We start from the raw sequence: 15,321 nt of genomic DNA on the forward strand, positions 1-15,321 counted from the left end.
CAACATGAGATCTAGTTTTGAAGATCTTGACGCGAGGAATTCAATGATGAAAATGGTTTGATATTTGAACGCATGATTTAAAAGATAAAATGTTTTGAATAAACGGATCTATGAAAAAGAGAAAACTCTCATGTGGCGACAAATGGCGCGCTGTATGGTCACCATTTGTCATGACTTAAAAAAGTAAAGTGTTCTTTGCAACGAATACTATTTAATTAGTGATTTTGACTTATTGTTAAGTGTGGAACGCCTCGGGCGGGCCTCTCGCGCCGCACCGTAGGTGGGCCGGTTTCCCAACATAAAACTAGGGTCAAAATAGTATTTGGCCCCGATTCCACATAAAAAAAAGTTTCTTTCTTACCTAATCATCAATCGCCAAATACGAGTCCCTAAAAAGCCAAACCGGTTCATCTTGTCTCGAACTTTCTCGCCTTCTTCCCCACCCTAACCCTTTCTCGCCGCCGCCGACGACGACCCCTCTTCCGCTGTTACCGACCTCTGCAGCCTGCCGAGATGGATGACAGTTGCGCGGTGTGCGCGGACGCGCTCGAATGGGTGGCTTACGGGCCGTGCGGGCACCGCGAGGTGTGTTCAACCTGCGTCGTCCGCCTTCGCTTCGTACTCGAGGATTCTCTATGCTGCATCTGTAAGACGGATTGCCCCTCCGTCTTCGTCACAAAGGTTCGCCGCTATGGTCTGCATCTGTTCGGCTGGTTATCGATCTGTGGCGTGGTTGGATCTTGGGGTCTTTGATTGTGTAGTATGCGAATTCGAGCTAGTTAATTAGATGGGCGCCGAGTTTTGTTCTACTGTTTGGATGGTGAAAGTTCTGAGTAATAGCGCACCAGTATGATAGCTTTGATCTCTCGTTTCTTGATGAGGTGAGCTCAGGTCACTGTATCGATTCTGGATTGGTTTGCCCAAAGTTGGAATTTCAGCGGATCTTCTGTTTCATTATGCAGGACCGGAAGCTGTTTTTATTATCGTACGCATGATTTATTCGAATTTTGATTTGTCCAATGATTAAGTGGTTTGAGATTTTCATGGTTCCTGTATTTTTTTGTTGATACATGGCATCTTCACTGCGTTGCCGATTAAGTGCATTTGTGCTTACAGTATAGCTAGTCAGGAAAAGAGAAATATGTGAATTTTATATGTTTATGCTGATTCAGGTGATTAGTATTCTAGTTTGTGCATAGTGCCAGCCTAAAGGGGATGGGAGTATCTGGAAAGCCTCCTGGAACATGATCTGACGCCTTATTTTATGCATGCTTTCTTCATAACTCACAGGATTTCACCTTCTTCTATGAACATTTTATAGGCCATGGGAGATTACACAAAAGTGATCTCGGATTTCTCTGTTTTGCCCACTGAGGCAAATGAGGGAAATGTGGGGGAGTACTGGTACCATGAGGATACAAAGGCATACTTTGATGATGCTGATCATTATAAGATGATAAGGGCGATGTGCCGACTTTCTTGTAGTGTATGTGACAAAGCTGAGGACCAGGTTGGTCAGGCAGCACAAGCAAAGCGCCGAAGCAGGTTCAAGAGCATTGATCAGCTAAAGGGACATTTGTTCCATCAGCATAGGTTATACATGTGTAATCTTTGCTTGGAGGGGAGAAAGGTGAATATTTTGACCACATATACTCTCTTCTCCTTCCTATATTGTCATTCTCGTGTTTCAGAAGGACTAAATCTAGTTACTATTGTGACACCAACTCTGTTGTATTTGATGGTTTTCTCCCTTGTGAGCAAATTTAGGATGAAAATCAGACCCTGTTTGCAAATTATCTAGTTAGTTTAACTTAATGTCCAACCTTTTTCTCACCGTTTTCTCTGTGGGCCCCCTTCAGTTTCCGTATGTGGAATCCAGTTAAGGTCAGGAATTTATGGTAGATATTTGTTTATGCTATCGCTTTAACTAAGCGAGTAGACTCATGTAGTGTTGGTGCTTTTGTGCTATAATTCATGGTTATAAAACATTAAAACTTGGTAATGGGTGCTTGCTTGGCAAGCTCATCGTGTAGGTAATTTGCCGTGACCTCATTAAATAGGTATTTATATATGGGTATCCATGTAGAATTGAAACCAGCATTTCATCCTATTAGGATATTTAAACTAGATGAAGCAACGGCAGCTACCTCTGGTAAGGAATATGTAACAGCAGGCAGTAGCAGCCCGCAGCTATGTACAGAGGTGTGGCAGCAGCAACTTCTGGCGCAGAGATAAAGGATGTGAAACTACTGTACTGCTATTTCGAGTACTCACCTGGTTATGCCCCATCATCCTGAGCATTTGCCCAGTTATACCCATCATACCTATTAAGTACTCGGTTATGTATGCATGTTCTCGCTGACGCCACCTCTAATCAGTATTCAGCCCAGTAAACCTGCTTGAGTGAGACCTGTTTCTGTTTTCAAGTTATAGTTAAACTATGGGTAAATAGCGATGTAAGTTTTCGTTTCACGTAACAATGACAGTCCGTCTGAACCATGGAAAGTAGGTATAAAAACATTTAGAATTCTCTGTATATGTCTGATTATCCTTGTCCATATATGCTATCTTGCTATGTGAAAGTGCTCCACCACACATCCGTTTTCTTGTGAAATATTATTTATAAAATTGTGTGGACAAACATTTTGACTGACATGCAAAGCCTGCCTGAGAAGCATGTGGAACCTATGTAACCAAATGTTATACTATATAATTAGGCACCTTTTTCTGTTTTTTTTGTTGTTGAGGAAGTTCAGGCTGTTTCGATAGCATGCATTTTAACACACCTGGGCTACTGTTATATCCTTCAACTTCCTGACAATTGTGAGTTTTCAATTTTATTTATTTTTTAGGGTGTGGTGTGACAGTTATTTTTTTATCACTTTGTGCCTTTTTATACAAAGTAGGTGAATCTTGTGGGTTATTTGTATTATCCAACGGTGAACAGAATCATTGTCTATTTTTTTTCTGTGGCCCCTTTAGTAGATGCTACCTCTGTTTCTAAATGTAAGACGTTTTGGCAGTTTAAATTGAACTGCCAAAACGTCTTATATCTATTAGGAACAGAGGGTGTATATTTTAAATGTGATGCTAGAAAATGATTTCTCTTGGGATTATCATTTGCTGAACGAGTTACTATGTTGAGCAGGTATTCATTTGTGAACAGAAGCTTTATACAAGGGCACAGTTAGCTCAGCATACAAAAACTGGTGACTCTGAGGTGGATGGCTCTGAGATTGAACGCAGTGGTTTTGCAGGACACCCAGTGTGTGAATTTTGTAAATATCCATTATATGGAGATAATGAGCTTTACACACATATGTCCAGAGAACACTATTCGTGCCACATATGTCAAAGGTATTATGCAACTATGTCCTTAGCTAATTCATTGTTGCAAACTTATGACATGTGCTGACATTGTAATTGCTTACAGGCAGCATCCTGGGCAGTATGATTATTTCCGGAACTATGATGATTTAGAGGTAATTCGTGACTCCTGTCCATATTTATCAATCCATATCTTTAAGTCTTATTGATGTCATGTTTTAGTGACCTTCCTTTGTTATCTGTGTCACTTTCTCATTCAATTGCTTGATGTTAATTCGATTCAGATGCATTTTCGTAAAGATCATTTCCTCTGTGAAGATGATGCATGTTTGGCCAAGAAATTTGTTGTCTTCCAGAGTGACGCAGAGATCAAGGTAAGCTTAGTTGAAGCTATTGTTTTAGTAGTATTAAAGTGTATTACTACCAGGGGGCATGCCACTGGGCCTATGTACTGACCTACTAGTTTATTTCTACAGAGACATAATGCTATGGAGCATGGTGGGCGGATGTCTCGTGCCCAGAGGAATGCGGCACTTCAGGTTTGTTCATTCTCTTAAGACCTCTTTATTCCTTGCTTTCCTTTTTGTGCTTTAGCTCCTCCATTTATTTAGCCATCAATTTAGTTCCAATATTGATTGGCTCATCTGTATCTGTTTTCTATTGCTTTGGGCTAAATACTCTATTCTGGCATTGTCAGATACCTACCAGTTTTATATACCAAAGGAATGAGCAAGATCAAAGGCGTGGCAGAGGTAGGGGTCGTAATGCTCACCATGACAGACCTGACAGGGATTTCTCATTACCTGTGCGGGATGGCAGTGCAACTGCAGACCATGGCCTTGGAAGTCGAGTTGATAGTGTTGCAGGGCCTTTCCAGTCATTAAGTGTCAGTTCCAGTTCTGGTCGAACAGAAACTGGTCGAAGCTTAGGGAATGGTCGCTTGCTCGAGCAGTTGTCTTTTCCTCCACTTCAAGATCAGGATATTCCTGATGCCAGGATGGATGCTGTTCCCTATGAAACCTCGTTTCCTCCCGTCTCAGAGCAGCAATCAAGGTATGCGCTGGCTCTTAATCAGAGCTCAAGGGGTTCTGCGAGGCTTGGTGATGAATCATTATTCCCTCCATTGCCTGGGTCAAGTAACAAGGGTTCTGCTTCAACACAACAGGGGTTGCAAAGTCTTGCTAAGAACACACTTGCATCAAGGCTGCAACAACGTAGTAAGGGCACCGTGAAGGTACTATATTCTGCTCAGTCTCAAACAGCTGAAAATCCTGAGATTGTACCTCATGTTTCCACTTCCACCCAGACATGGCCTACACCTGAGCAGGGGTTACATCTCTCTGGTTCTTCTCAACTTTGGATTGTAACTCAATCAACAAGAGAAAATGGGCTCATGCCATCTGCCTCCAGCGGTTCAGCATGGAATTCCAGAGCTTCAAACAAGATGAAGCACTCTATTTCGACCCCTAATTTTGTTTCTGGTGGGTCCTCTGCCCAGGCATCAAGTACAGCTTATGGCAATAAAAAGCAACTGCCACCGCAAAGCAGCCAACCTTTGCCTGTTGTGGAGGATGTTCGGCAAGCAAACAAATCCCTTGTGGAAAGAATGCGTGTTGCATTAGGAATGGATGAGGATAGGTTCTCTGCGTTCAAAGAAATTGCTAGTGAATACCGTCAAGGCGTCATTGATACTTCAGAGTATCTCTCGTATGTGGAGCAGTTTGGTATATCACATCTTGTTCCTGAAATGGCTAAGTTGTTGCCTGATCCTCTGAAGCAGATGGAACTTGCTGATGCCTATTACACCAACATGCGTTTTAGAAGTCTCCAAGAAAACGGCGGTTGTGGAACCATTACTGTGAAAGAGAACAAGCGTAGAAATAAGGGGAAGGGAAAAACACCTGATGCAGAAACAGCTCCTGCTAAGGATGCAAGTGAATCGCTAGCTGATAGCTTTATGGACACTGTAAGGAAGCTTCAGTTGAACAACAAGGCTCAAGAAGGAGAGGCTGCAGTGCTTTCGAAGGATGGGTATCGATCTTCCAAGGAAAAAATCCCACTATCAGCTGGAGGGTCATCCTGTGGTACAAATATGGGTCTAGACGGTGATCCAGTTGCCATTTCAAAGGCGTCTGGCACTAGTAGGTATGTGGGCAAGGGTGGAGGAAGCACCGGTAGCAGCAGCAGTAACAACAAACAATCGAAGAAGACATCAAAGTTTCTCAGAGCTCGGTTGGGTGACAACTCATTGGCTACACTTGATTTTAGTCATCCTGATGTGAGCCCTGAACGACCTGTAAGGGAGACACAAGTCCTGCAAACTGGGTTGCCTGTGCGAAGTGTTTGGAAGAATGGTGCAGCACAGAAGCTCTTTTCCAGCAATGGAAAGAAATAGCATCATTTTGTGCAGACGCAATTTAATCCATTGAGCTGGTTGGCAGTAAATGTGCACATTTTGTGATGTGTGTTTTGGCTGCTTGGAGAAGGCGCCGTCTATGTAGAAGGTTGCTTCGTTTGAGTCTAATTCGGTTTCGTACTGAATTTGCTGGTTGAAAACCTCAAAAAGCGAGGATGGAACTTGAATAGCCTGGCTAGCTATACCTTTGTCAAAGTGTAGACTGTATATTACATGAATTCTACCAATGATTTTGTGGCTTGCATGACTTAGATTTTGACCAGGCTGCATGACTTTTGTTGCCAGCCTCTTATATTTACCGTGTGGCAAGACAACTGTCAATAAGAGCATCTCCAACACATGATGTAAAACGGTCGCCCTGCTGTGCCCAAAAAACTGCCATTTGGGGCATTTGGAGACAAAAACATTATTCCAACAGATGTATCTTTGTTACAAAACTGCCATCTGGGGAATTTGGAGGCAAAACATTGTTCCAACAGATGATGTATCTCTATTTGGCGCCAATTTTTTCTTTTTCCCGCAGTCCTGAAATTTTGTGCAAGTGCTGCATATTTGCGACACCTATTGGTGGCCTAAAAAACCAAACACAACCATGTTAATGCCAACCACGCTGAAGTTAACCATCTCACATTGATTCTGGCTGGTTCTCGCTGCTGCCCGCCACCTAGGTGAGTCTGTTGTCCACCCCTGGCCAAGCCGTCACCCTGCCACCCGTTCTCGCTGCTCCGGAGCCTGCCACCACCCCCGATGTCGATTGGGGTTTTGTTGCTGTCTGATTTGCAATGAATCTGGCTGTCCTTATCCCTTCGCCGTCCGATATGGCCCGATATGGTCGCTGCAATGCCGGGGCTCGTTGTGGAAGTTGATTAGTTGCTGCCCTTGTCACCGCCGCGACCATCAACGGGTCGCTGTTCCTTCTGAGCTCTCGGCTATCGGCTGGTGAGGTGACCGCTGCTCTGGCTTCAACCCCCAACTGCCTGGCGGCAGCAAGTACATTCCCATTTCATTCATAGCCAGCCTGGCGACCGCCTCATTCATGGTGAGCTACACCGTCCGGAATTCACCTTCGTGCCCATTGCTGCTCGACGGAAAACCAGGTATTTGTTTTTATTTTTTGTTGTGATATAAGATTGGATTGTGATGGGATTGTAGTGCAAAGTATTGTGTAAATGTCTTCGTGGGATGACTTCTCCTTGGAGAGAGTACTTACATCAAGTGTGTGAAGCAATTTGCAAAGTTGGTGGTCGAAATGTTTGGGCCAGAATGTTTGAGAGCACCCAAAGCATATTTCCGGGAGGTGGCCTATGCTACTATTGGAGTGTAAAGTCAAGACACAAGGGATCAAGGATACCATGTATTTGTGAGTTTGGCAAGAGGCTAAAACGTTCCGTTTCACCCAAAAGAAATCCACAAGAGATACAAGGATTTTTCTACAGGTTCAGGCTGCCACGGATAGTTCTTATTGATATCAAAGTGGGAAGTACAACTTCTCAAAAAAAAAAAAAGAGAGTGGGAAGTACAGGTGCTTGTTGTGTTATAGAAGAGGTGCTCGGGGTGTGACCGGTGGTGGCCGGGGTCCTAGCATGAGTGCCGGAGCACTCCTATCTGTACTTCTCTAAGCTTGCTGATTGATCTCCTTGGGTGGTGCTTGACTATTGCAGTACTAACTATGGTGTGCGTGTGTTCGTGATCTTGTATCAGATGTCCCTCTAAGTAGACTACCTGCGTCGAGCTACGTTGAGCAGCCTGATCAAGCATTTAATGCATGATTGGTGGAGTGTGCGGCAAGGACTACCTGTCCTCATGACACATGTGCTGGATGCTCGGGGCTCTGGGCTCCGATGGCACCATGACTGACGTTTTTGACTTACAGGATCGTCTGTGGTCCGCGGTATGGTAGTAGCTGCGTACTTGAAGATTAATGCATGCCTCAGATGCCATCGATTTTTACTAATTTGGATAGTAAAAAACCATGGCTTTTTTCTTGTCAGTTTATGTTTTTTTTCAAACGAGCCCATTTGATAGGGGTTTCATGATACCCCTATATTAAATATGTTGTAAGTAGCCCCTGCGCCTGCCCATAACGATTGTGGTTGCATAGTTTGAAAGAGTACCTCCTTTTCTGTCATTATGGATGGGGCCAAACCATTTAATGGGATGGTTGAACAAAAGTGTTTATCTTCTTCCGTAAGTGGGAACACGATGCAGTTTCCTCTAAAACTAGGGAAGCGGTTTCTAAGTTCCGTGTGGAGCGGTAACACCTGGAGTTATGCGCCATGCGAGGCATTAATTCCTCTACCTAGATCCCCATTTTGTCAGGAAGGAGGCGCCCTTCTTTCTCTTTCATAAAAGCGCCTCTTTATTCTGTTCCTCCTTGCATCTTCCCCATCCTTCTATCGTCTCCCTCTCTATGTCATCATGGTACCAAGAAGAGAACCAAGAAGAGGGTAGCGGATTCTCCGGCAGCCTCCGGTCCTCCAAAAAGGACGACATGTCGCGTCACCTGTGCTGTGGCAGTGGCGTTGTCATCAGTTGATTTGATGAGGAGCATCCTTCCATCATCCTCATGGACTCTACACAAACACACCAAGCACCACGTGGACCTATGACAAGAGCTCGAGCACGTGCCATCGAAACCGAGGTAAACTCACTCCTACTCTGATAGAGGCAAAGGTGTCCCGTCTTTCGATGAGATGGTGGCTTTCGTTTTGGAGGAAGTCGACTTTCACGATCTGACTACGATCGTGCGAGGACATCGCGCCTTAGCAATCGCTAAACCAACTCTGAGAGGTTATTGACCACGCCGGAGCATGAGCAACCTGACCATGAAGGTCTGTTTTCCTGCAGGCAAATGAAGAACAAGCAAGAAACTAAGATTGCAATCTGGATATTGCGAATATAAGAGGAAAGCTTTTTTGATCAAGGTGGGATTTTGTGACGCCTTTGTCTGGTCGTTGAACACAAACGAAGTATGCGAAGTTGCAGCTATGGCGAAATTTAATCTAAACAAAACCCAAAGTCTAAACGACGCCCTAAGGGCTGTATATATGGATGAAGAAGGTGGGGGGGGGGGGATTTCGTGGCCCTTGGAGGAGGGGTTCGAAACCAACCCTAATTCTTGTTTCCCCACACATACGGACTCTAAAAACAGCCTATACTTAAGTATTTCGAAAATACATGGGCCTGCCCCAATAATAAGGTGACACAGCACCTAGAATAGTCTCTGGACGAAATTTATGAAGTGGCATCTTGTATATTTCATCCAAGGCTTCATGCACTCTTTATGGTGGCTTGAAAGTCCTGAAATCATCACTTGTAACTCCGTTCTTGATCCTCTTGCGCATGCCATCATCTCCATGTTTGGTCTTGCTTCCGTGTTCATCCCTCTTATCCATGCCAGGCCCTACATTTGTAAGCAAAATAAATGTATTCAATTTAGGCAGCATCATATTCTCATGAACATTAGAATCATTACCAAGAAACGAAAGTACCTGATAATTTAATTGCGTGCGCGAGCTCTAGTAATTGGTCAAGTATGTATAGGAGCAGGGGCTGTGGGTGTAACAATAGTATTGATGTCCTCATCATCCTTCCCTTCTTGAAATGAAGTCGTCCTTGACGGAAGCTCATCTTCCTCACCCAAATAAGGCTTCAAATCTGCAATGTTAAAAGTGGGACTAACCCCAAACTTTGCAGGAAGCTCAAGTTTATATGCATTATCATTTATTTTCTCTAACACCTTAAAAGGACCATCAACACGTGGCATTAGCTTTGATTTGCGCAAATTAGGAAATCTATCCTTACGCAAATGTAACCAAACAAGATCTCCAGGTGCAAGCACAACATGTTTTCTACCCTTATCTCCAGCAAGTTTATATTTAGCATTCATACGCTCAATGTTTTCCTTAGTTAACTCATGCATTTTTAAAATCAATTCATCATGTTCTTTAGCATCAAAATTAACCTTCTTCGAAGATGGAAGAGGCAACAAATCAATAGGTGCACGAGGTAGGAAACCATACACAATTTCAAAAGGGCACATCTTAGTAGTAGAATGCAATGAACGATTATAAGCAAATTCAATATGAGGAAATCATTCTCCTCACATTTTCTTATTATTATTCAAAACAACCCAAAGCATAGTAGACAATGTTCCATTGACTAATTCAGTTTGTCCATCAGTTTGGGGGTGACAAGTAGTACTAAAAAACAGTTTAATCCCCAACTTAGCCCATAAACATCTCCAAAAGTGGCTAAGAAATTTAGTATCACGATCTGAAATAATAGTATTTGGCACACCATGCAAGCGAATAATTTCACGGAAGAACAAATCAACAACATTAATAGCGTCATCGCTTTTATGACATGGTTTAAAATGTGCCATTTTCGAAAACACGACAACAAATATGCTATCCCTCCCCTTCTTTATTCGAGGTAAACCTAAAACAAAGTCCATAGATATATCCTCCCAAGGAACAGTAGGTACATGCAAAGGCATATATAAACCATGAGGATTGAGTCGTGACTTAGCTTTTTGACATGTAGTGCAGCGAGCCACAAAACACTCAACATCTCGTCTCATCTTCGGCCAAAAAAATGTGTAGTAAGTATATCCTCCGTCTTCATCACGTCAAAGTGTCCCATTAATCCTCCTCCATGCGCCTCCTGCAACAACAAAAGACGAACAGAGCTAGCTGGAATGCATAGCTTGTTAGCACGAAACACAAATCCATCGTTAACAACAAACTTGTTCCAAGTTCTCCCTTCCTTACAATTCTGCAATACATCTTTAAATTCAGCATCATGCACATATTGATCTTTGATGGCCTCGAAACCAAATATTTTAAAGTCAAGTTGTGAAAGCATAGTATAACAACGAGACAATGCATCAGCAATAACATTGTCTTTACCCTTGTTGTGTTTAATGACATAAGGAAATTCTCAATGAATTCAACCCATTTAGCATGCCTACGGTTCAGTTTTGCTTGACTTTTAATGTGTTTCAAAGATTCATGATCACAATGTATAACAAATTCCTTGGGTCATAAATAATGTTGCCATGTTTCTAAGATCCGAACAAGAGCATATAATTCTTTATCATAAGTAGAATAGTTCAGACTAGACCCACTCAATTTTTCAGAAAAGTATGCAACAGGTTTGCCATCTTGTAATAACACACCTCCTAATCCAATTCCACTAGCATCACATTCAAGCTCAAAAGTCTTACTAAATTCAGGAAGTTGGAGTAAAGGAGCATGTGTCAACTTATCTTTCAATACTGTGAAGGCTTCTCCCTGTGCGGTACCCCAAACAAAAGGCACATCCTTCTTTGTAAGCTCGTTGAGAGGTGCAGCAATGATGCTGAAATCCCCCACAAAACGCCTATAGAAACCAGCGAGGCCAAGGAAACTCCTCACTTGAGTGACCGTTTTGGGCTGTGACCAACTCTCAATAGCTTCAATCTTGGCTTTATCAACTTCAATGCCCTGTGGAGTAACAACATAGCCAAGAAAAGATACTCGGTCAGTGCAAAAGGTGCACTTTCTAATGTTACCAAACAAACATGCATCACGTAGAGCAATAAAAACATCACGTAAATGTTTCAAATGTTCCTCCAAAGATTTACTATAAATCAGTATATCATCAAAATAGACTACCACAAATCGTCCAATGAAAGCACGTAAAACTTTGTTCATTAATATCATGAAAGTACTAGGTGCGTTAGTTAACCCAAAAGGCATGACTAACCACTCGTATAAACCAAACTTAGTTTTGAATGTTGTTTTCCATTCATCTCCCAATTTCATACGAATTTGATGGTATCCACTACTTAAATCAAATTTGGAGAATATTGTGGAGCCACTCAATTCATCAAGCATATCATCTAGCCTAGGAACAGGATGACGATAACGAATAGTAATATTATTAATGCCTCTACAATCGACACACATACGCGATGTACCATCTTTTTTCGGCACTAGAATAATAGGAACAACACAAGGACCAAGGGATTCGCGAATATAACCTTTGTCGAGTAGCTCCTGGACTTGACGCATAATCTCCTTCGTCTCCTCTGGATTGGTACGGTATGGTGCATGGTTGGGTAGCGAAGCACCGGGAATTAAGTCAATCTGATGCTCAATCCCTCGAATAGGTGGTAATCCCGGTGGCACGTCTTGTGGAAATACGTCAGCGAACTCCTGCAAAATGTTAGTAATAACAGGAGGCAAAGAGGAAGGCACGTCCTCGAATAAAAATAATGCCTCTTAGCACACAAAAGCATAGCAAACAGATTTGCTGAAATCTAGATTATCAATATCAGATTTGGTGGCAAGTAAAATGCACTTTTCAATTTAATTTCAGAAGCAACATTAGATGGTTTATTGTTAGGCTTCATGTGTTGCTCAGATTCTTTTGCCACAATCTAATTTTCACTCTTGTTTTTCTCCTATTTTGCTTTATTAGCTCTATTAATATCATCTTTCAAAATGGAATCAAGAGTCATATGAAGCAAAGTAATATTTTTATCCTTATGAACAAGAGTATACTGATTGTTTCTACCATGGTGTACATAATTTTTATCCAATTGCCATGGTCTACTAAGTAATAAGGAACATGCTTGCATAGGTACCACATCACAATCAACATAATCAACATATGTAGAGATACTAAAATGCACACGAACAATACGTGTTACCTTAACCTTGCCGCTGTTGTTGAACCATTGGATGTAGTAAGGATGTGAATATGGTCTTGTTATGAGAGATAGCTTCTCCACCATCTCCATGCTAGCCAATGATAGAGGCTAAGGTGTCCCGATGTTTCGATGAGATGGTGGCTATCGTTTTCTGTGGGAGTCGACCTTGACGATCCGACTACGAACGTGCGAGACGTCGCGCCTTAGCAATCGCTAAACCAACTTCCGAGGGTTATTGACCACGCCGGAGCACGATCAACCTGACCACGAGGGTCTGTTTCCTGCGAGCAAACGAAGAACAAGCAAGAAACTGAGATTGCAATCGGGATATTGCGAATATAAGATGAAAGCTTTATTGATCAAGGTGGGGTTCTGTGACGTCTTGGTCTGGTCATTGGACACAAACGAAGTACACGAAGTTGTAGCTATGGCGAACTTTTAATCTAAACAAAACCCGAAGTCTAAACGACGCCCTAAGGGCTGTATATATGGAGGAAGAGGGGGGAATTTCGTGGCCCTTGAGGGTGGGGTCCGAAACCAACCCTAACTCTTGTTTCCCCACACATACGGACTCTAAAAATAGCCTATACTTAAGTATTTCGAAATTACATGGGCCTGGCCCATTAATAAGGTGACGCAGCACCTAGAATAGCCTATGGACGAATATTATGAAGTGGCATCTTGTATATTTCGTCCAAGGCTTCATGCACTCCTTATGAGCGAAAAGAAAAACTTAGTCCTATTTGCCACCAAAAGTAGATAAGAAGAGTGTGTGCGAACCCATCTAGTGTCCTACACTATGTCCTTTTGTGAAAGAACAATGCAACACAAGCTAACACCTCTCACGCTCTACCTTTAGTGTTGTCTTCTCTTTGGCAGAAATTTCAAGATGTTTTCCCCGACGAGCTACCTCTGGGACTACCTCCAGTACGAGGCATCGAGCACCGCATCGACCTCATCTCCGGAGCACCTCTTCCGAACAAAGCTCCCTACCACGTCAACCCCGAAGAAACCAAAGAAATACAAATGGAAATATTGTGTCTACATGGAGTGCCAAAGACGATCGTCTCGGACCGCGACATCAAGTTCCTAAGCTACTTTTGGAAGACCCTATGCGCCAATCTCGGAATCAAGCTACTCTTCTCCACGGCGTATCATCCACAAACTGACAGCCAAACAGAGGTGACCAACCGCACACTCTCCGCTCTACTTCGAGTACTCATCAAAAAGAACATCAAGGAGTGGGAGGAGTGCCTACCTATTGCCGAGTTCGCCTACAACCGAGCAAGACACTCAACAACCGGCAAGTCCCCCTTCGAGGTCATCTACGGATTCAACCCATTGTCACCATTGGACATTCTTCCTCTGCCACTACAAGAGCGCATCAATATGGACGCAAGTGCACGTGTGACCCATCTCAAGAAGGTGCATGAAGATACAAGGCACACCATCGAGCACCAAGTACAACGACTTGCGACCAAGCTCAACATCAACAAGCAATCCATGGTATTCGACATTGGTGATCTTGTCTGGCTACACCTTCGCAAAGAACGCTTCCCCAACGAATGCAAGTCCAAGCTTCTACCTCGAGCGGATGGACCCTTCAAGGTGCTTGCATGCTACAAAAACAATGCATACAAGATCGACATCCCACGTGACAAGTACGCCGTGAGCGACATCTTCAACATCAAAGATCTCTCTCCCTACCATGGTGATGAGGATTTCGATCCGAGGTCGGATCTTCCCAAAGGGAGGGGAGATGATGCGGAGGATCCTACGGTCATCCCCATGGACCTACCATCGCCTCAACAAGAGCCAAGAGGACCCACGACACGAGCTAGAGCTAGAGCTCTCGAGAACGAGGTGACTTCCTTCCTTAGTGATATTACATATGATCCTCACGAGACATGGCTACTACCTAAGTCCGAGACGTTGTGCATGATTAGGTACCAAGAGGACCCTCCCGAAGATGCACGTGAAGGTGTACAAGTCCCTAAGTTCATGGATGAAGAGGACCCATGGAAGGAGTTAAGAACACCTCCCAGGACCCGGACATCCGGCCATGACCCCGGACGTCCGGCCCCTGACCACTAGCTGCACAACCGCCAAGCATCTACAGGCCTCGGACATCCGGCCCCGCCAGCCCGGACATCCGGACCTTCCCGAGCTCCCGGATATTCGGCCACCAGCCTGGAAATCTGGACCCCTTCGAACCCGAGAGCAACAAAGCCCGCCGCTCCAGCCCGGACATCCGACCTCTCTGGCCCGGACATCCGGCCCCGCGTGAAATCCTGGACATCCGTCCCAACGCCCGGACGTCCGGCCTCCCCTTTCTGTGCACAGTGAAGGGCCGTGGCCCGTGTACCCCTTCAACCCCCTAGACTATATATACTCCTCCTCGTCCCTCTTTCTAGGGTTAACATTGGTTTAGCTCATATTTAGAGATAGAGCATTGCTCATCCACATCGGATCTACTCCACAAGAGAGACCGCGGCCCCTCTTCGGAGAAGATCCCTTTGGATTCAAGACCCCGCTAAGGGAAGATCCCCTCGTGGATTAAAGACCTCCTCACGGAGAAGACCGGCTACCTTTTTATCATCCTTAGTTGTCCGTGGATCGTGTGATCTCTTATGTACTCGAGGATCTAGCACATGTGTGACTAATTCATGTTGGTTTAGTGTTTCTCTCGTGTTTTCCCTTGTGTTTCCCCTCGTTTTCCCCCTCGTGTTCTTTGTGTTCTTCACGGGATCCGCTCCTTTCGTGAAAGATTGGCAGATTTGGGTTCTACCCTACATCACCTCCTCCATGAGATTCCCGCAAAAGCAACAAACAAAGAGAAGACTCGGGGATGCAAAGCTTTTTAACTCTCATAAGATATCCA

The 15,321-nt window shown here is 43.9% G+C and overlaps 1 protein-coding gene across 2 annotated transcripts; it reads left to right on the forward strand.

Annotated features, from left to right (window-relative positions):
• The first annotated feature begins 369 nt into the window (after positions 1-369).
• Positions 370-5,994, forward strand: LOC125552234 (uncharacterized). Of its 2 annotated transcripts, XM_048715733.2 has the most exons (8): positions 370-681; positions 1,322-1,630; positions 3,149-3,357; positions 3,434-3,482; positions 3,612-3,701; positions 3,804-3,866; positions 4,025-4,561; positions 4,634-5,994. In XM_048715733.2, exons 1-8 carry the CDS (start codon positions 514-516, stop codon positions 5,720-5,722), a joined length of 2,514 nt encoding a protein of 837 aa, XP_048571690.1. In that variant the 5' UTR covers positions 370-513; the 3' UTR covers positions 5,723-5,994. The 2 variants fall into 2 exon arrangements, with proteins under 2 accessions (XP_048571690.1, XP_048571681.1); XM_048715724.2 differs by having other exon boundaries at positions 4,025-5,994.
• Positions 5,995-15,321: the final 9,327 nt, after the last annotated feature.

The sequence above is a fragment of the Triticum urartu genome, chromosome 1A, assembly GCF_056163025.1.
Source record: "Triticum urartu cultivar PI428250 chromosome 1A, HENAU_Tu73, whole genome shotgun sequence".
Taxonomy (NCBI): Eukaryota; Viridiplantae; Streptophyta; class Magnoliopsida; order Poales; family Poaceae; genus Triticum; species Triticum urartu.